General features: G+C 39.9%; 1 protein-coding gene across 6 annotated transcripts in view; it reads left to right on the top strand.

Annotated features, from left to right (window-relative positions):
• Positions 1-17,444, top strand: part of myo9aa (myosin IXAa) — a 354,781-nt gene extending 337,337 nt beyond the window's left edge. For 4 of the 6 annotated variants that reach the window (XM_073024759.1, XM_073024757.1, XM_073024760.1 and 1 more), the window contains 5 exons: positions 1,488-1,541; positions 8,034-8,051; positions 10,845-11,047; positions 13,164-13,306; positions 14,097-17,444. In XM_073024759.1, the coding sequence (XP_072880860.1) occupies positions 1,488-1,541; positions 8,034-8,051; positions 10,845-11,047; positions 13,164-13,306; positions 14,097-14,572 (894 nt within the window). In that variant the 3' untranslated portion in view covers positions 14,573-17,444. The remainder of the gene's footprint in view (positions 1-1,487; positions 1,542-8,033; positions 8,052-10,844; positions 11,048-13,163; positions 13,307-14,096) is intronic. The other 2 variants (XM_073024755.1, XM_073024756.1) reach the window with 2 other exon arrangements.
• The last annotated feature ends 4,321 nt before the right edge of the window (positions 17,445-21,765 follow it).

Raw genomic sequence — 21,765 nt, 5'->3', positions numbered from 1 at the left:
TGGCAGAGTGAGGTTCATTTGCGCATGAGTGCAGAAAAGTAAACATGAGTTTGCTGATCCATGTATACAATCTCTTTCTTGTTCTGTATTATGTAATAATCAGTGTCTTGTTCTGATGGAAATCACAATATCTGTCTTCATGGTGGTACTTTTTTTCTACCAAATCTCCTAAATCGTGTCAAATCACCCATGACATCACAGTCCTGTTTTGCATATTACTTGTTAATCTGTGTGTCTCTGTTATAGTCGTTTCTGTTGTAAGGTGCACCTAATCTTGAGAGAGTTGATTGTTTATAAAACATACCATGTCTGGTCATGGTAATTCTTTTAAAAGACTGTATAATAGTAAATCAAAGAAGTTTCAATTTAATAATAGATTTTAAGTCTCCAGCACGTTAGCAGGTAAGGGATTCCTGACAAACATTCCTGTGTATGAGTTGATCTCAGCTGAAATGGAGTTTGGGAAGCTCCAGTTATTTTCAATGTTTCTGAGTAATGCATGTTTCAAATCGGTGTGAGCTGCCCAGTGACTTGATTGTGCAGGTGAGCATTGATAAAGAGGAGTTAAGATAGATACTTTATTGATCCCAAAGGAAATTACAGTGTCACACTAGCATTACAAGTGCATGGATATAAATACTAGAAGTAGAAAGAATAAACAAATAAGTTACCACAAAAAGTCTAACAGGAGGGGGGGGGGGGGGTCATTACTTCTCCAGCTCTAGGTTGACTCATTATAGAGCCTAATGGCCAAGGGTAAGAATAACCTCATATAGTGCTCTTTGGAGCAGTGCAGTTGCCTATTAAAACTTGTGCTATTTCAATAAATAGATATTTATATGTGGTTGAGCTATTGGCAGCTTAGACTTTCAATCCAACTGGTGTTTATATAATGGAAGAGGAAAATAGGTAGGGATGGGAAGGATATAAACTGGAAGTTGCAGGCAGTTTTTACGGAAAAGCAGAATATTGGGTGGTGAATCTGTGGAATTCATTGCCACAGCCAGCTGAGGAAGCCAAGTCATTGGGTATATTTAAAGTGGAGGTTAATAGGTTCTTGATTAGTCAGGGTGTCAAATATTATGGGGAGAAAGCAGGAGAATGGGATTGAGAGGGTTAATAAATCGGCCATAATGGAATGGCGAAGCAGATTCAGTGGGCCAAATGGCTTAATTCCACTCTTTGTCTTATGGACTAATTTGAACATTAAACAACAGAAAATGCTGGAAGCAGTTAATATGCCAGTCTACATTAACAGAGTGAAACAGAGCTGACACTCCAGGTTAAAGACCTTTTCTCAGAATTTGAAAAGTAAGAAATTAAGTGAGTTTTAAATAGTAGAGAAGGGAAGAAGTCCAAAGAAGAGGGAAAACTTTTTACTAACCCATAACAAAAAAACACTTTCTTTCCTTTAATCTGTATGTTCCTACTGATTGCATGGTCTAACTAACCTGATCCTCTACTTTTTCATGTTCTTTCTACTATAGAAACCAGTTATAATAGCGGTTAGATTCATGAGCATGAATCGCAGTTCGATTCCGGTAGGTAATCCTCCCTACATGTCACCAGTTCATTTCCATGATCCCATTCATCACTTGGTCGCCTGTCCCAAGCCTTGGAAATGATCTGAATGTGTGTGTTGTCTTGAAACAGAATTAAGTTATGTTCACTGGAGTTTTGTTCTTGACTTGGAGCTGTCTACATTATTTGTATCTGTTGGCTGTTGTATTTGACCGTTGGATTTTGTTTCTAATATGAAGGTTACATTATGTGAAGGGTTAATAGAGTTGAATTGCTAGTGAAAAGCCACCAAAAGAATTGAGTCTAAATAAAAAAAGTTTCATTCAACTAGATTACTTTTTTAAAAAGTGTAGGAGGATGAAGATACACACTCAACATTTCAGAAGCTGCTTCCCCCTCACCCATCAATTTCCTGAATGGACAATGAACCCATGCACACTACCTCAGTATTTTTTGTGCTCCCTCTTGTATACTACTTATTTATATAGTAATATGTATATTTGTGTATGGATGTGTATATATAGATATATTGTACCCTTTAAATTAGACTTTTTGAAGAAATTTTAAGAGATTTATTTGGCATCCAGTATACAGCCCTTCTTGCCTTCGATTAACATCTTCCAGATTTCTGCCCTCATTTTTGTAGGCTGGCATTTTACAAGGCCACTCTTTAAATGGCCTTGTTTATATACCAGATAATGTTAACTATTTTCCTGTGTACTGTATTAAGAATCTTAAGTGTAGTTAGTACAATTCAACAAGAATCAGAGCGGCTTTCAAATGCACTTCGTCTCTATATTGCCTTTCTTAAATGATAAGCCAAAGGCAAAGCTGAAGAATTTACAAACAACTGAGTTAGATAATCCATCTTTCCCTCCTCAAGTACTCCCTACTGTAACCTATATACAGTGGCATGCAGAAGTTTGGGCACCCCGGTCAAAATTTCTGTTACTGTGAACAGCTAAGGGAGTAAAAGATGACCTGATTTCCAAAAGGCATGAAGTTAAAGATGACACATTAATATTTTAAGCAAGATTACCTTTTTATTTCCATCTTTTACAGTTTCAAAATAACAAAAAAGGGAAAGGGCCCAAAGCAAAAGTTTGGGCACCCTGCAGTGCTTAGTAACACCTCCTTTGGCAAGAATCACAGCTTTTAACTGCTTTCTGTAGCCAGCTAAGAGTCTCTCAATTTTTGTTTGGGTGATTTTCACCCATTCTTCCTTGCAAAAGGCTTCTAGTTCAGTGAGATTCTTGGGCCGTCTTGCATGCACTGCTCTTTTGAGGTCTATCCACAGATTTTCGATGATGTTTGGGTCAGGGGACAGTGAGGGCCATGGCAAAACCTTCAGCTTGCGCCTCTTGAGGTAGTCCATTGTGGATTTTGAGGTGTGTTTAGGATCATTATCCTGTTGTAGAAGCCATCCTCTTTTCATCTTCAGCTTTTTTACAGATGGTGTGATGTTTGCTTCCAGAATTTGCTGGTATTTAAGTGAATTCATTCTTCCCTCTACCAGTGAAATGTTCTCCGAGCCACTGGCTGCAACACAAGCCCAAAGCATGATCGATCCACCCCCGTGCTTAACAGTTGGAGAGGTGTTCTTTTCATGAAATTCTGCACCTTTTTTTCTCCAAACATACCTTTGCTCATTGCGGCCAAAAAGTTCTATTTTAACTTCATCGGTCCACAGAAGTCGTTTCCAAAATGCATCAGGCTTGTTTAGATGTTCCTTTGCAAACTTCTGACACTGAATTTGTGGTGAGGACGCAGGAAAGGTTTTCTTCTGATGACTCTTCCATGAAGGTCATATTTGTGCAGGTGTCGCTGCACAGTAGAACAGTGCACCACCACTCCAGAGTTTGCTAAATCTTCCTGAAGGTCTTTTGCAGTCAAACGGGGGTTTTGATTTGCCTTTCTAGCAATCCTACTTTCTCTCAGAAAGTTTTCTTGGTCTTCCAGACCTCAACTTGACCTCCACCGTTCCTGTTAACTGCCATTTCTTAATTACATTACGAACTGAGGAAATGGCTACCTGAAAACATGTTGCTATCTTTTTATAGCCTTCTCCTGCTTTGTGGGCATCAACTATTTTAATTTTCAGAGTGCTAGGCAGCGGCTTAGAGGAGCCCATGGCTGCTGATTGTTGGGACAAGGTTTGAGGGGTCTGGATATTTATAAAGCTTTGAAATTTGCATCACTTGGTCTTTCCTAATGATGACTGTGAACAAGCCATAGTCCTAACAAGCTAATTAAGTTCTAAGACCTTGGTAAAAATTATCTGAGAGCTCAAATTTCTTGGGGTGCCCAAACTTTTGCATGGTGCTCCTTTCTTTTTTTGACTCTAAAATTGTACAAAACAAAAATAATACATTAATCTTGCTTAAAATGTTGAAAAGAATGCTTCATCTTTAACTTGATGACTTTTGGAGATCGGTTCATCTTCTACTCACTTAACTATTCGCAGTAACAGAAATTTTGAGCGATGCGCCCAAACTTTTGCATGCCTCTATATGTTTTCAAGAAACAGCTGGAGCACTATGGCTGTCTAACCATTCAACATCTGGCTTTGGTGCTGAAGATTTATTTACCAGACTAGCCCTGCTGTTCCAATGCATTTGCAACACTGCTCAGTAAATGCTTAGTTATGGCATGTCCACAAAAAGTAAAATATATCCACTCCAGCTAATTACTGCCTATTGGTCTACAATTGACATCAGCAAAGGTATGGAGGGTGTTGTTAACAGAGATTTATAGTGATATCTACTCAATGATGCTTAGTTTCATTTTCATTAGACTACTTAGCCCCAAACATCATTACACACGTGTACCAAATGTGAATAGAAGAATTGAAGAGGAGATAGTAACTGCCCTCTCTTGCTTCAAGGCAGTGTTTGATTATCATCCATCACCTTCCCTCTACAATGTGGTGAGAAATGAGATGTGAGAGCATTTGTTTGTTCCATACATGATTCGTACTAAGCAATGAAGCATTCTAAGCTGCTAGACCAAGGCAACATTCATACTCCTGTTAAAAAGTTGCAAGTACAAGTGATATGTGGCTACAATTCTCTTGGGCCTTCATCAAGTTATTCCAGATCAGCATCTGGGAATGATCAGTACTGACTGAAAGCGAGATTAGACTCTATTATGCCTATTTACCAATAGGACACAAGTTCAAATTACGATAGAATAGTTGGATCATTATCGCTCCAACAGTAGTCAAGCTGCGTACAACCAAGATAAAGAAACCCATTGATCAGCATCCCAGTCATCTTTCTAACAGCATGTTTTCTCCACCACTCCAAATGCTAGCATGCTGCTTTCCCCTACTTTAAATGCTTGCTCACTCCTGTCTTCAAACACTTGCTGGTTCCCTCCATCACTCACTCCCACTGCCAAAAACACATCACAACTTTAAGCTAACCTCTCAATAATATGCAGCATGCAAAGTACTAAAGTACTTTTGCAGCACCTTTCAAACCTGCTTGTGCAGCAGATGTGAAGGACTTCAGGGTCAGGAGGCGCGATCACCTGTGGTTCTCCAAGTCACACGCCATGCTGACTGGGAAATATTTTGTTGTGTCTTCATCATTGTGTTTAATTCCTTGAACTGTCTGCCCGACACTTGGGGATACAAATTAAGTAATTCAGCTGAAGGACTGCATCAGTCCAAAGTGAAGGTATTAGGGCATTGCCATGGAAATGCTTACAATGGAATAAATGTGCAATTTTGTTTGCAGAATAATTCAATCATAAATTGGGTTTATAATATTGAAATATATTTCCAGTTAATGGCTTGGTAAAAATGAAATGTTCTACAGATCTAAAACTTTGGTAAAAAGTAATCAAGTTCTACAATACCCTCTTTGAGTTATTTACCAAGAGTTTAGGAATCTGTATCATGTGAACCAGTAAGACATTCAATTTCGGAATTGATAGTTTTGTAGCAAAGTTTGCAGACGATACATTAGTGTAACAACAGGATGAAGGGACGGAACAACTTGGACAGAGAATGGGAAGTGGGATGTGTATAGTCATGCACTTTGACTAAAGGCATAGATTTTTATTCTAAATGGGGGGAAATTTAAAAATCAGAGGCGCAAAGGGACTTGGAAGTCCTTGTACAGGATCTCTGAAGGTTAACTTGCAAGTTGAGTTGGTGGTGAGGAAGACAAATGCAATGTTAGCATTCATTTCGAGAGGGCTAGAATAGAAAAGCACGGATGTAATGCAGAGGCTTTATAAGGCCTTGGCCAGATCACACTTGGAGTATTGTGAGCAGTTTTGGGCCCCTTTTCTAAGAAAAAATGTGATGGTATTGGAGAGGGTCCAGAGGAGGTTTATGAGAATGATTCCGATATTGAAAAGGTTAATATATGAGGAGCATTTGGCTCTGGACTGTACTTGCTGAAGTTTAGAAGAATGGAGGTGAGAATCTAATTGAAACCTATCAGATTTTGAAAGTCTTAGACAGAATGGATGTGGAGAGGTTGTTTCCTATAGTGTGTGAGTCTAGGACCAGAGGGCACAGCCTCAGAATAGAGGGACATCCATTTAGAACAGAGATGAGAAGGAATTTATTTAGCCAGAGGGTGGTGAATATGTGGAATTCATTGCCATAGGCAGCTGTGAAGGCCAAGTCACTGAGTATACTTAAAGTGGAGGTTGATGGTTTCTTGGTTAGTCAGGGTGTTAAAGGTTATGGGGAGAAGGCAGGAGAATAGATTTGAGATGGACAATAAATCAACCTTGATGGACTAATGGAGCAGACTTGATAGGCCAGATGGTCTAGTTCTGCCCCAAGCCTTTTGGTTTCATTATTTGTTCTTGTTTTAGCTGTTCGCTTGGGAAGCAGATTGGGGTGGAAGGTGTTGAATTCCCTGTGGGATATCAGGATGAAGACTTAGCCCAACCTACATTCTGTTTGTGCTCTGTGATATCTGTTTGAACAATTATGAGGTCAACATCTATGGATTCTATACATTACAGCAGAAAAGTGCTACCACCAGTATTATAAACCAATAAAAATTACTTGAGTTGCACAAAGATTTGAGATGAAATATTGGAAGGAAATCAATGAAGGAAGAGTTGTGTAGTTTACTTAGGATCCATGGACTGTTAGTATATTGCAGTTTGGTTTTATCATTGATAATGCATTGATTGTCAGCTGAATGGTTTGTTTTCTTGGCAAATTCCTTTAAATGGAGGGTCAAAAGATACAGTAGCATTGTTGAGAATGTGAATAATATGTTTCTAGTTTCCATCCATAAATGACTACTGTATTTCCCAGTGATCAACCATTTTAATTCATATCCCCATTCCCGTTTTGACATGTTGGTCCATGGCCGCTTCTTCTCCCACGAAGAGGCCACTCTCAGGGTGGAGGAACAACACCTCATATTCGGACTAGGTACTTCCAACCTGATGGCATGAACTTTAATTTCCCCTCATCCTCTTCTGTTCCCCACTCTGACCTCTTATCACCTCCCAATGATGCCCCTCCTCACCTTTCTTCCATGGTTCACCCTCCTACCTTTACCTCCCAGCTTCTTTCTCCATACACCACCCCCAAACCCACCTGGCTTCACCTATCACTTTCTAGATTGTCCTCATTCCCCTCCCTCCTCCTTCCTTTCCTGACCTAGTGAAGGGTCTCGGTGCCAAACATTTACTGTTTATTCCTCTCCACAGATGTTGCTTGATCTGTTGAGTTCCTCCAGCATTTTTTCTGGTTCATTTTCTCATTTACAGCAGCAAGTATTCTATTAGTCATTTCCTCAAGAAAGGGGTTTCTCTTTTGGGACCAAGATGAGAAATCTATTTGTCTATTTGGAATTCTTGACCTCAGGATTATGGATTCACAATCATTGACTCTTTCCAAGGAAAAGATCGGTTATTATTGATTTTGCTGGAAGGTGAAGCCATACTCACCATTCAACTAGGCAATTGGATTCTGTGGTATGATTTTATTTATTAATGCATTAAGATTCGACTCCAGGATGTTTCATACAGGAATAAAAGCAACCTTGTATATGCATTTCAGAAATGTACATCAAGTTGTAACACTGCCTTTTGCTCCTGAACTTAATTCTTTAAATTGATAGTGTAAAGCTCAGGTGACTGTATGCTTTTCTTTTAAATATATACACCTAGGAACTTTTTTTTGTTATATAGCAAGAGTAGTATTTGTATAGTTCTTTATATGTCTGGCTACCTTGTATCACAGCCAGACTTGTATGCTCCTACAAACTGCATGGTGTTGAAGTATTGTTTCTGTAGCCGTCTTCAGGATTCGTTCACCCAGCCTGGTGCAGGTTTGTAATTCAGTAATCACAGTGTAAGTGACTATATTACAACAGCATTCAGATTTGTGCAATTAAATTGTTTAAAACACAAAACCATTGTGACCTGCACCATATCGATGCCATTTTACCAATTGCTTTATCTTTCTGCAAATAAGTTTGTTATGTGTTGCTGAAACTTTTCATGTTTTCTCTTTGTTGCTCATGCAGCCAAATGGTGGTAAAAAGGTAATTTGGTTAGTGTGTTTTGTGTGCTTGCAATGATATTCTTCAGACTGTTACACCAGCACTGTGACTACTCCAGCGCACGTGGGGGATGGGGGGGTGCACCACCACATATTCTAAAATGCAACAAAATCCAGATGCAGAATATTGAACAGAACAGTTCTGAAACCATTCTCTTTCTTTATGCTTTAGTTGCATTTTTTATTTTATGGTTTTAACCTTCATTCGATCACAACAACTTTACATCAATACCCTGTCTTGTTTTGATATGGTTTGGCCCATTGTACTTCATGGTGCAGGTTATGTCAGCAACAGTGATGTTGGCTACTGTCTGTAGTCTTCCAGTTAATGATCAAGTCAGGTATATCCTTTAATTTTTCCAACATGCACTGAAAACAGAGTGAGATTGAGACCCTCAAATCACTGGAGGATTTCATTCCAGTGGATCTGGATTTGAATGCATTGTCTAGAGCCTAACAAGCTGATGAACTCCACAATTAAATAGAAAGTCAGTTATTAAATGGCTATGAGAGCTGATGGCAATTATCTGCAATTCACAACATTCCAGGACCTGTGGGGGTGACTGGTTTCCTGTGCTAAAATAATTTGTTACATATCAGTCAATATTAATTTATTCATTCATTCCTATTTCCTCAGAAAAAGGAACTGATAAGAAAAGGCCATTTGCTGGAGTGGGCGCAGGCTGGGTTTGGTTCTTATCCACATTTTGTTGTCATTTGTATATCTGTGTCATGCTGGTGTTTTCCTTTATGTATCTGTGGCTGGTACTAAGCTGTCAGTGAGTTCAAAGTAAGTTTATTATCAAGGTATGTTAAGTAAACTATATGCAACCTTGAGTTTCATCTTATAGGCGGCCAGAAAACAATAGAATCTATGAAAAAACACAAAAAAAGACAAACCTCCAATTACAAAAAAAATAACAATTTGTGCAAACAATAAAAAGTAAACAAATAATATGTAGTGCATGAACCACAGAGTCCCTGAGGCTATGTCCACACTAGACCGTATAATTTTGAAAATGCCGGTTTTGCGTAAAAATGACAGACGTCCACACTAGGTGTTTTTAAAAATACCTTTGTCCACATTAAAACGGATATTTCGGTGAATCTCCTCCTACTGGACATGCGCAGGACACACACAAAACAAGCGAAGAGGAAACGGTATACTTGGTGTACATTTCTCCAGTTACAGACTAGAAAAACTTGAAAGGAAATTGCCAAATAAAAGACTTGGTGCACGTTTGTCCAGAAACATTTCCTACAGCCATAGTCTCTTCACCGATGAAAGGGATGACAGCTACAACTAAATGCAATAAGGCTTGTTACTGGGCAAAAGTGAAATTTACTGTTACATCATTTGTTTGCCATTACTTCTGCCATGTCTTTGTGTATTACTTTGCTGTATTTAACATGTGCAATGAAACGAGTTACTGGGCAAAAGTGACAGTTGCATCTATTGAATGTTTGCACAAGTAATACATTAATAAAGCACCTTGTTAAATGTATAAAACACGTCTTCATCAGTGTTGTCTTGTATTTCCATACAATGTTATATTAGGCTGTTACACATCTATTGTCAGATATTGTGGTGTTGGAGGTTGCATTCGAGAAAACAATGAAATGCTGTGCTGCCACCTACATTTGTTCCGTTATGACAGCGGTTTTAAAAATAGTCGGTTACCCCGTACACACTATGCCGGATATTAGACATTTTCAGATTTATTCACTCTGGAGAGCATTTCTGAAAATCTCTGTTTTCGGGGGAGGAAAACGCCGTTTCAGTGTGGACGGAGGTTCAAAGAGAAAAGGCTTTGGTTAAGGATTTATCTGGTTTAGTGTGGACGTAGCCCGAACTGAGGTGCTCTTTGTGTTTTGTTGCATTGTAGAACAATAACGTATCTGGTGTCAAAGAGAAAGAGGGTTTAAGTGTTTCACGCCAGTTCAGTAATTATGGACTTTGACAATTGTACTCTACTACAGTTAGAGTGTAGCTTTCAGACTAACCAAAGAAGGAGTTAAAATACATCACAGATTAAGGAGTCACTTGCCAAGAAGTTTAAGAGTTGAAAGAAAACTTGTGTATTTGTCTCCTATAAACTACCATTTTGAAATGAGTGTTTCGTGTCCTTAGCCAAATCTACAAGTTATTAATTGTTTTAGTTATCCGGAATGTCAGACAGCCAGAGTTGTTGCACAGCCAATCAGTACCTGCTTTGCAAAAATGGTGGGAGATTATGAAAGGAGGAATATTTGATTTGCTTTATCATGTACAGACTGCAGACTTTTAAAATGAGCTTGTTGACACCTTTGTGGTTTATTATCGTTCATGTATGAGGTTCGATTTTTCAATGTGGTGTAGTCTTCATAGCAGGTACTCACTCTCTGGTACATCCTTTGAGTTTTATCAGCAAACTGTTTCGCTATTTAGGAGTGAATAAAGCACTTCAAACATCACTCAATGATCACGTATGCTTCAGGCCATGACCAGTGGAATGAAGCCAGGAGCTGGAACAGTTACCCTGTTCAGCTCAATCAATACAGACCAAGGATTGAATTATGCAGTTCAAATATTCATAGAGAGACACTGAGATTTTCCTGGTATTACCTTGATGACACCTGTGTTATGACCTTGACCCTTTGTTCAGTATTAAAATGGCACCACAATGAGCCAAAGAAGGTGAATTTTGTGACTTTGACAATTAATGTCCAGTTGAATGCACTTTGTTTTAACTCCTCTCATATTTTGCCTGACTGATATTTTGCTTAACTTTTATAGGGGAAAGGCCGTCTTCGCCGCTCCAATCACAACAGTCCCACTTCTCCAGTGGCAATGCGATTGTTGTCAGTCACAGACGTTCCTGAAGAAATAGTCAGTGCCGATGAGTCCATTGATGTGGAACTGACAGAGCAACAGAAGGTAGCCATGCAGCAAGAGGAGAGAGTATTAACCGAACAAATAGAGACTCTACAAAAAGAAAAGTAAGAGTCACAGAGTATTAAGAGTATCTGACTAGTGCCAGGACGCTTTTGAGCTATGGACAGAGTTCAAGTAGCCAGCTGGTACAAAATTTTGATTAAATGACAATGTTGATGAAGAAAGCGAATACAATAAATGTTGACTACATTGATTTTTAGAAGGTATAAGCCAAAGTTCGACAGAAAAGTAGTTAGCTAAATTGAGGCCCATTGAATAAAGAAATCTGTGCAATCTCAAGATTTAAAGTAGTAATTCGAGTTAATTGGTTGTTTTTTTTGACAACCGACTGATGAGCAATGCTTCTCAAAGTTCACTGCTGAGAAGCTGCCTTTCTGAGTCTAACTATCAGTGATGTCCCATTATAAAAAACGTTTGCAGATCATTGTACAATGCTCACTTCCATTTACAACTCAGTGAGGGAAATAATTCCTGCTTGCGTACAGCTGCTTGCAGGGCATTAGGACATGAGCTGACAAGCAGCGGGTAACATTTACCAAACAGTAATTGTCCTCAACAAGAGAGAACTTACAGCTACCTACCCTCCACATTCAGAGGCATTAGCATCAGGGATTAACCAATCCTAAACAAAGAGAAAATCAGAGGTTGGATAGCCTGTACTTACCTCCGAATACTGAAACTTTACCCACCACAAACGAATGGGTTAGTGTTATGAAATATTCCTCAGTCGGATGAGTGCAGCTCCAGCTACAGTAAGGAAGCTCAGCCCATCATAGAACAAAGAATATACTGCCCACAGTGTTGTGCCAACCCTTTAACCTGCTCCAAAATCAATCTCATCCTTTCCTTGCACATCACCCTCCATTTTTCTTTCATCCACGAGTCTCTTAAATGTCCCTAATGTACCATTACCCTTGGCCATGTGCTCCACACATCAAACACTCCTTTTTAAAAAAAAATATACCTCTGACATCTCCCCTGTACTTCCCACCAATCACCTTAAAATTACATCCTTTCAGGATGGTCATCCATCCAATGCTCAAAGCGCCAATTTGTCTACAAAATATTTGCAGCTGTTCTGAATGCACCTCCCACACCTCTGACTTCTCCCACTGAGAAGGACATGGTTAGTAGGCGATGAAAGCACTACCACTTCTGGGATTCTCTCAAGCGTCCAACTTGGATATAAATTGACATTTTCTGCTGGTCTAAATCCTGGAACTCCCAAGCCCGGTGGTCCCATCGTCCGAAGAACTACTTACTAATTGTGACAATTCTAGGGTGCTTTGTGTCCTTGCATTTATATTAGCAAATAGGTCAGAGTTAGTTATTTAATCTCCAGGGATTTTGCCTGCAGAGATTTTGCTCTGTGAGGCAGCAGAGACTCAATGACCAAATGACTCCTGTGCCATAAGGAAATTATGGAAAAGTTCCCTTTTCCCTCATTTCCATTTCTTCCAGTTAAATCCTTTCTGCAGTTTACGTAAGAGAGGCCTCATTTTTGAATAAAGACAAGAATTCTCAGTGTCAGGCAGACAGTTATCTGACCTTGGGTTTGTGCTACTCAATCTGTCAGTGGAGAAGTTGTATGTAATGAAGCAATTATACTTAGAGCCCCAAAGGAATATTCTGTGTCACCTCTCTCTTTGTTCTTGGTAAATAAGCTCTTCTCCGAATTGGTGAATCCTTTGTTATAGCAATTTTGCTCAATGCCCTCGGAGGTTAGTAGTTAACATGTTAACAGGTTTTTATTTGGCATGTGTCATAATGCTAGCAAGTTTTCTTATGCAATGAGTATTCTATTGTGATGAGCACTGATTAGCTGTTGTGCATTGAGACTGGCTACAAAAGTAACCGTGGACACAGCAGAATGATATAGTTGGGCTGCAAGCCACGATTCTTTCAATTCTGAAGGGAATATTTGTAATTGATTATGACTTCAGCACTGTTACTTGTTATCAAGGCATTATTCCTCAGTAGCAGGCAGCCAACCATTGTAAATCTGGCTGCTGTGCAGCTCCTTCATTATTATTCCAGCAGTTGAGAAGGCAAGTGAAATAAAGCAATCAGACTTAAGGCTAGGAAGAACATTTTATTTCTGTAGACATCTCATTTTCTGTGTATATTGTCCAAGATCTTACAGATTATGCTTTGCTTTAGGGATGAGCTGACATTTGAAATGCTTGCTCTGGAGCCACGAGCCTCGGATGACGAAACCCTGGAGTCAGAAGCATCCATCGGAACTGCTGACAGCTTTGAAAACTTAAATATGGACTCCGAGGGAGCATTATCAGAACGTTCTGGTAACCGATCCAAGAACATTTGGTCTCAATGCAGCCTGTTAGCAGCTCAGATAATTCCAGTATTGCCAGATTTAAATCCGCAGTTTGTTCCCTGGTGGGACACGGCCGGTTGAGAGGGACAGGAGTAAAAGCTGCAGGTCGTGTTGCTGTCATGAAGAATAACGTGGTTTGAAGGGGGCAAGATGAAGCATTGCGTCTTGGGTCAGAAAGATTATGATGGCGGGAGCTGGGGTTGGTGTGGGTGAGCCAGAGTCGGGAACTGTGTTATGGTTGCCATGGAAAGACGATGATGCAGATTCAGTTTGGGGAAGGAATGCATGCAGCAGTCCCATGGATGCAGTGGTCAGGGTGGAAAAGGTGGGTGATTGTCAGATGCAGAGGCCTAGATTCAGCAGGCCAAGCAGCATCTATAGAAAGGGAGAATTTCATGTTGGAAACCCTTCGTCTGACAGTGTCCTGATGAAGGGTCTTGGCCCAAAGCATCAACTGTTTATTCTTATCAATAGATGCTGCCTGATCTGCTGAGTTCCTCCAGCATTTTGTGGTTTTTGTTCTGTTTGCTTAATCAGCATTTTCTTAAGCAGCTAACTATCCCAAGTCCTCGGAAATCTGGCTTGTGGATGTTAAGTTTGAGGTGCAGCTGAAGTTTGATTTAACTCAAAAAAATATTTGGGGAGCAAGTTGTTATTAAATTAAATTGGACAGCTTTTGTCAGCAGCAACATTAGAATAGAATCAATCTGTAGAGAACTTGCCGATACTAACGTTTTGTTTTTATAATTCATGGACAGAAAGAAGCCTAGTTACAAGTTCTATTGGTCAGGCCCGATCTGAAGCAGGGAGAAGGTTGAGGAGGCCACAGAGGAAGAAAACTGATTCCATTGTGTCAGTTGAATCGGCTGTTCACTCTTCACCCGCAGTGTCACAATCATTATCTTGTTTACCTCAAGGAGGAAAACGATTTCGTTTCCGTTCAAAATCACCATCGCCGGCACTTTACCGCTCCCACAATGTCACCAACATTGCAGAACAACGGGCCGAAATGGATGGAGCTAAAAGTCAGGAAGAGAGGCCACAGTTTACAAGCAGAGGGACCTTCAACCCAGAAAAGGGCAAACAAAAATTAAAGATGATTAAGCGTTCAGCACAGAAGTCCAAAGATTCAACTGACGGAGTCTTGGGCACAGACGAAAAGTGTAATGCAGACCCTGATTTTGGTGCTCCCCAGCAGCTGGTGGTATTTGGGAACAATGAGTTCATGGTGTGAGACCAAGAACTTGGAAGGTTTCTGTCCTAATTGAGTGGAGGTCCTTAATCCATCCCAGTGCATCTTTCTTGGGTAGCTGCTATCTCAATGCATCACATGCAATACTTCTAATCCTCATAGATGGCATTACTGCCTCAAGGAATGACAAAGGGAAGCAATTTCTCTCTATTTGGGGAAACAAAACCTGCCAGAAGATTTGTGCTGTGGCCTTAACCATTCAGACACTGAGAAGACAGAACGGCTGCACCTGTCAGTGTGTTGAGAAGGATGTAGGCTGCAGATGCATTCACAAACAAGCTGTTCTTGAGGGACAACGAGGCTATCAGCAGTTCAGAGCATTGTGGTAGGAAGGCCATACTTGAAGGAGCACTTGCTTAAACAGTGTTTGCCATCCATAAGAGGGGACTTTTCAGAAGACTGAAGGAAGAAAGTGGATTTGAACTGTCATCCCATAGTTACACTCCATTAATGCTTATGGTCAAAGATTATTGAGGGACCTTATTTAAGAAATCGCAAATGATGATTACAATCAGACTCAATAACACTTCTGACTAACTTGAGGCACTGCTGTTAGATAAATATTTTTATGTGATTCAGAAACATCCAGTAGCCACTGGGAAATATAAGCCAAAATGTCTGTGTAGAAAAAAAAAATGCATTAACCATACATCCTATATGTGCCATTTTTTCAGGGTTTCAGGAACCACTTTGCGTGTCTAGTAATGCTGCTCCTTCCTGGGTGTATAGAATTTACAAAACATGGAGTTAAAGGGACCAATCTGACTAGTCACTGAGCTTGCCAATCCAACAGCTGTCCCAATAACAGCAGATGCATACCCAAGTCAGCAGCTCATTGACTGCAATGCATGATAAAAGTGTAGGTAAGCCATTATCATACATGGTCCTTGAAACTTAGCCCAGAAGAAAATCTTCTATTGAATCGTCAGTATTAAAAACAAAGAGGACTTGAAGAATTTTTAGTCTGATTTCTAAAGCTTACTATTAACTCAAAATGTTTTTGTTTTTAACCTTCCATTTTAATTGAAATTTGTCATTGAAAAATTTTGATTCTGTGATATAAGATTGTAGCTTCTTGTCCAAAGGCAGTATCTATGGAGTAGATTAGGAACAAAACTGAATGTAACAATCACTGGAATGGGCATGCTGGGCTTCTTCTAATTTATAGTATGCTCATGACTGTATATTTCAAGAAATCTCTTTGTAAAGGATATATTATCCTGTGTCATATTCTATAATAAGTAGTCATGTAAACTGTTTGGTCACCTTCAACCCAACAGAGAGGTGTCTGGACAGTTTCAACTCTGTATTTTTGACATTAGCAACTGGGATGGCATCTTGTGTATAAAGTGCAATTTATCTAATATTTCTTAAATATATCTGTGTACGGTGTACAAACAAGTTCATGAACAAATTTCCCACGGCTTATTAAAGAGAAAGCTGTATAAATTACATCCTGACTTTCTTCTTGTGCATAGAAGAGGAATCTAAAAGATACTACAGTCAAATCTGCGACGCCAGAATGATAGAATGCATCATAGCATTAAAAAAAACGAAACCTTTATTCCCCTTTATGGGGACAGGTAGATAATGAATGGCATTTTGCTCTTTCTGTGTGTGTGTGTGTGTGTGTGTTTTTATGTGTGTTTGTGCTACTTTTTCCTGATCCCAGCTAGGTTAAAACACTCCCAACATGAATCTTTCTGAGTCAGAAACAGTCCTTGGTTACATTCTTGAGTTTGCATGGTTTGAAACTCCTCAGTGATCCATTGCAGTGAGAAAGTTTACCTTTGCCAGTCTAGCTAGCTTTGTGGAATGGGAATGGTTTAACTTACTGAAGTTAATTTTTCTCTCTGACAGCAGAAAACAGTATTTATGAAATTGACAATTTTGCACATGAACAGGGATACAGAATGGAACTAGATCTCATGCAGGACAAGGTGTGGGAGAAGAGCTGATCAAAGGTTGGAGTTGAAGACATCCCTGTTTGAATGAGCAATATACAGTATATTACCCTTGCCTGGCTCAATTACAATAATTTTGCTTGTTGTATTCTGCATGGTTTATCAGTTATTTTGTTAATTCCCTGCATCTCCCCTCCCCCACCTCCAAAAATTGAATTCCAAACTATTAATGCCTTTACCCAATAAATTGAAATATGTTGACTGCTGATGAACACAAAACCCTTGCAGATTTTTTTTTTCCATTCTGTGACCTGAGAATCTAACCTCAGTCTTTGGTGGATCAACTAACAGGTGTGAAGTGCAAAATTGGTTTATGGCTTAATGTTCAGTTGGAAACCAAGACCAGTTTAACGTATTGGAGAAGAAGTGGGGTTACGCAGGGTTGTGTAACTGAAGAAACGGGAGTGGTTGCAACACTCCGAGTCCAGTGGTGATGGCATTTAAAATCACAGAAGATTATTGAACTGTTTCTCGTATCTGATGTTTCAGGAAACATGAAGAACTCAGCATGTCAGGCAGCATCTGTGGGGAGAAATAAACAGTTGACAACGAAGGGTCTTAGCCTGAAATGTTGAGTATTTATTCCTCTCCATGGATACTGCCTGATTTGCTGTGTTCCTCCAGTGTTTTGTGTGTATTACTTAGGATTTCCAAAATCTGCAGAATCTGTGGTGTACAAGGACACAGCTATGTCCACAACCATTCCCTTTCTGTCAAATAATTTCAGCAAGTGTCATACGGAGTTTATAACAAAATCAGATACATCAGTGAAATATGACTAATTGGTATTACAGGATTGGTGTTTGGAATACATTTCTGGGTTACTGTTTTATTTGTATGCTAATTTAATAATTTGCCATGATCTAATAAAGTTCGTTCTTGTCTTTTTATGGAGTTGTAGCCAGTATTTTTCTTTATATACTTACTGAGAGAAAGATTATGGCAATTTACAGTTTAATATTCATGTTCAGTGGTTCATTAATTTTGAATTATCTCTTCATCTTTCCTCCTGAAGGTATTGACTGTATATAGCTTCATTAATACTGGCTAAGAGATATTCTTCAGTGTTTGAACCTGCACATTGAAGTTGCAAGCTTGGAAGACATTTGCTGCTGTTGAAATTGAACCATGATTCTATATGATGACTTAGCATATTAGATTATTAGAATTGCTTGCAGGCTATTCACCGTAAATATAAAGGAACACAATAGAATTAATGAAAGACTTCACCCAATAGGGCAGACAACATCCTATATACAACAGACTGTGCAAATGCAAAAAGAGAAAAATTAACTAACAATAAATAAATAAGCAATAAATATTGAGAACATGAGATGAAACATCCTTGAAAATGAGTCGATAAGTAATAGGAACAGTTCAAAATGGGGTGAATGAAGATGAGTGAAATTATCTCCTCTGGTTCAACAGCCTGATGGTCAAGGGGTAGTACCTGTCCCTGAACCTGGTGGTGTTTTCCAGCAAAATGGATTCAGATCTATCTTTAACATGTACATGAAAGCATACTGTGAAATGTGCCATTGATGTTAACAACGAACATACCCAAGGATACACTGAGGATGGCCCACACGTGTTTTTTAGTGTCAAAGAGTTGAGCTCTAGAATTAACTGTGCACTAATCAAGCTGTTTAGTGTAGTTACTATACTGGCATCTACTTAACAAGAGGAAAATTGCTCAGGTGAGTCATGTTCGCAAACACAGCAAATCCAATCAAGCTAATTACCCAATTAGTCTAAATCTCAGTCATCGGCAAGCTGATGGAAGGTATCCCGCGCAGCTGTAAAAGGCTCCCTGATGCTGAGCTTGGGTTTCCACAGCACCGCTTCGCTTTGGGCCCAATGACAGCTTTCAGTCCAACAGCTGAATTCCAGAGGTAACTTGAGAGTAACTCCTTTTGACATCAAGGCATTTAGAATCATACAGTATGGAAAGATTCCCATTGGTCTGACTTATCTGAGCCAACCAAGATGCCTAATTGAACCAGTTTCATTTGGTCCACATCCCTCTCAACCTTTCCTATCAAAGGCTACATCCACACTATGCCGGATAAATCCGTAACCGAAGTTTTTTCTCTTCGTTTTTACCCTCCATCCACACTAAAACGGCGTTTTCGTCTCCTGAAACCGGAGCTTTTCAGAAACGCTTTCCGGGGTGGGTTATTTTTGAAAACGCTGTTCAGGCAGATCAGTGTGGACGGGGTAACCGGAGACTTTTGAGAACGCTGTCAGACGGCAGCACGCCATTTCATTGTTTTCCTGAACTCAACCTAACAATTTCAGAACAGACGGCAATGAGACTGAAGCCAGAAGAGTTAGAAATGTACTCACCAAATACTTTGACCCATAATTTACTGAATAAATAAGTATACTCACTTTGCCTTGTTTTCTGTCCTTGCTCGTATGAAGGTGGTTTAACTGTTTATGCAAGTACTTCTCTGACAATAGATGTGTAGCAGCCTAATGTAACATTGTATGGAAATACAAGATAACACTGATGCAGGCATGTTTTATACATTTAACAAGGTTCTTTATTAATGCAGTTTTTCAATGTTTGTCGTCAGCCGGGCCAATCTGTCCGTGAACTCCCTGTCGGTTGCCGCCGTACGCTCCAGTATTTGTTTTTAGTTTTAAGTTCTCCTGCGCGACAGCCAACAGCTGTCCGTCGCTTTAAGTTTTTCTAGTCTGAAACTACACAAATGCGCAATTTTACGGTGAGATTCAACACCAAACATGTCGCTTGTTTTCGGTAGATGTGTCCTGCGCAGGAGGAGATGCGCCGAAATCTCCGTTTGCGTGGTTAGAGATATTTTCAAAAACGCATAGTGTGGACGCCTATCGTTCCTACGCGAAACTGGCGTTTTCAAAATTATCCGGTCTAGTGTGGATGTAGCCAAAGTCTGGAAGTCGTTATTGTATCTGTCTCGACCACTCTCTATCCTGTTCTATATACTCACCACCTTCTGGAAAAAATTGATGCTTGGGTGCCTTTTAAACGTTTCCACTTACCTTAACTTTAGACACCCCTACCTTGGGGAAAAGACTGCTCAAACATCTTATCCATTCCCCTCAATAAGGTCACCCTCCTGTGGCACACCACTAGTCACAGGCCTCCAGACCTTATTGTCCCTGCATTCTACTAACACACAGTGGAAGGCTCCTTTTTAGTTTATTAAGCTACTTTAAGAATCTTCATTCTCATAACCACCCACCACAGGCTGATACACATGAGGCAGGCACAATGGGACCTGCCCGTGCTGGACTACAGAAAAGACAAACCACAGAATTGGTCTGATCATCTTTCTCCAAGCCGGAAAAGTGAGTATAGACTGTACCTGAGAAATGTTCAGGTTCGCAGAACAGTCTGTACCCTGATGTTTCTGTAAGTTGAAAATGCTATTGACTAAGATCATAAAGTTGCATGCGTAGGTTAATTAGCCGCAAATTACTAAAATGGTATTTTTAGACCGGAGTTACTTAGTATTACAGACCACAATGTCACACTAGAGAGTCTCAACTTTTGCTGACTTTTTTTTTCAAATTTTTGCTTCCTCTACCTTCCGTTCCAGTCCCGAAGGAGTTGCCTGCAGAATCCATTACAGGAGCAGCAACTTTAAATTGACACACTCCATGTACTATTAAAAAGATTAGATTAGCTTTATTTGCCACGTGTACATCAAAACACACAGTAAAACGTGCCATTATTGTCGAATTGCGGGTTGTGCCTGGCTTCCTGCACTTCCTGCATTAACATTGTGTTACGAACCCCGTAACTGGGTCACTTACCAGCAAAGATAGAGAGGTCCGTTGGAAGTCTGATGGTACTATTTTTAACAGTATTTATTAGTAAAAATACACAAAAATAATATCAATGCAAACATACAGATAATATACATCGTCAATACTAAATCTAAAAGTGCGGGTATAATAATAATCAATAAGAAATAAGCTATCGTTGTCTAGGGGATAATGTATTGTCCGATGGAAATATAAAAGTCACTCAGTTCATTCAGGCTGCAGCTTTTTGGTTGGAGAGAGACAGATTTTAGAAACTTGCCAGCTTTTCCTTTTTATGATGTCGATCCTTCGAAATTTTGTTGGTGGTGGCCTCTTCTTTAGCTAAGCCGTTCTTCCATGGTAAGCCCGCCAATTCCTAGGCAAATGGAAAAGGATGCACGCGGGCCCCCACCGGCTGTCGCTATTAAACGCTGTCACGGCATTTCTAGCGTTTCTCCTGGTGCGTATAAAGGGGTTGTTCCCCAGATCCCTTTTATCCTCACTCATGTCAATCATGTTGGGATGATGCAATCCCTCAACCAGCCCACTCAGGTCACCCCCTGAGGGCTTCAACAAATAGTACAGTACTCAATACACAATTCCGTCTCCAAGAGACAATGGCCGTTATCAGTGTCTTTGTATCGCTGAGGCCAGGACACACATTCCAAACCCTTGAGGATTCTCTCTCATTTCCTGGGTCCCAGACCTGAATTAATAGCAATCTTGCGATTCTCAAAAAGGAAGGGGCTACTTTGTACCCTTCGGCCCCTCAGAGTTGTGGCACATTCGTAACAATTGCATGCCCACAAGTTACTAGCCGTTACCTGTACCCATCTTTGAAGTGTGGGAGGAAGCTGGAGAATTCAGAGGAAACCCACTCGATCACGGGGAGAATGTAGAAAAGCCTTGCAGGCAGCTGCAGGAATTGAACTGCAGTCTGTGATTGCTGGCACTGTAATAGTGCTATGCCAACTGTTACGCTACGATGCAGCCCTGTGACGTATCACCTGGTATGTAGATTTTTTTAAAGTTAAAATTGCATTTATTCTCACTCATCGGCAAAATATCAGTCACACAGCATTTGCTTACATTCCTCTCATTGGAGATAACAAGGCTGAGTGCAACCACTTGACCTCATTTCCCGATCCAGTCCAGTTCAAATAGATTACCTAGTTAAACTTGCAATGTGTCTGATGACCTTGGCTAACTGCCAAAGCCTGAACAATCATATGGTCTTAGTTTAATACCTTGTTTATACAGTGGAAAATAAGTTTCAAGTGTTTGCAGAGCAAACAACACTTCACTGAGCTGATAGGGGCACTGAAGCACTGAGCGCTTATTTAGCAGATGGTATGTCATTCTGTTGTTCGTATGTTTTAGTGGATTTTAACAACATTGTAAAAGAAAACAGCAGATTCT

The sequence above is a fragment of the Hemitrygon akajei genome, chromosome 21, assembly GCF_048418815.1.
Source record: "Hemitrygon akajei chromosome 21, sHemAka1.3, whole genome shotgun sequence".
Lineage (NCBI taxonomy): Eukaryota > Metazoa > Chordata > Chondrichthyes > Myliobatiformes > Dasyatidae > Hemitrygon > Hemitrygon akajei.
This window is presented reverse-complemented; position numbering and strand designations above follow the sequence as displayed.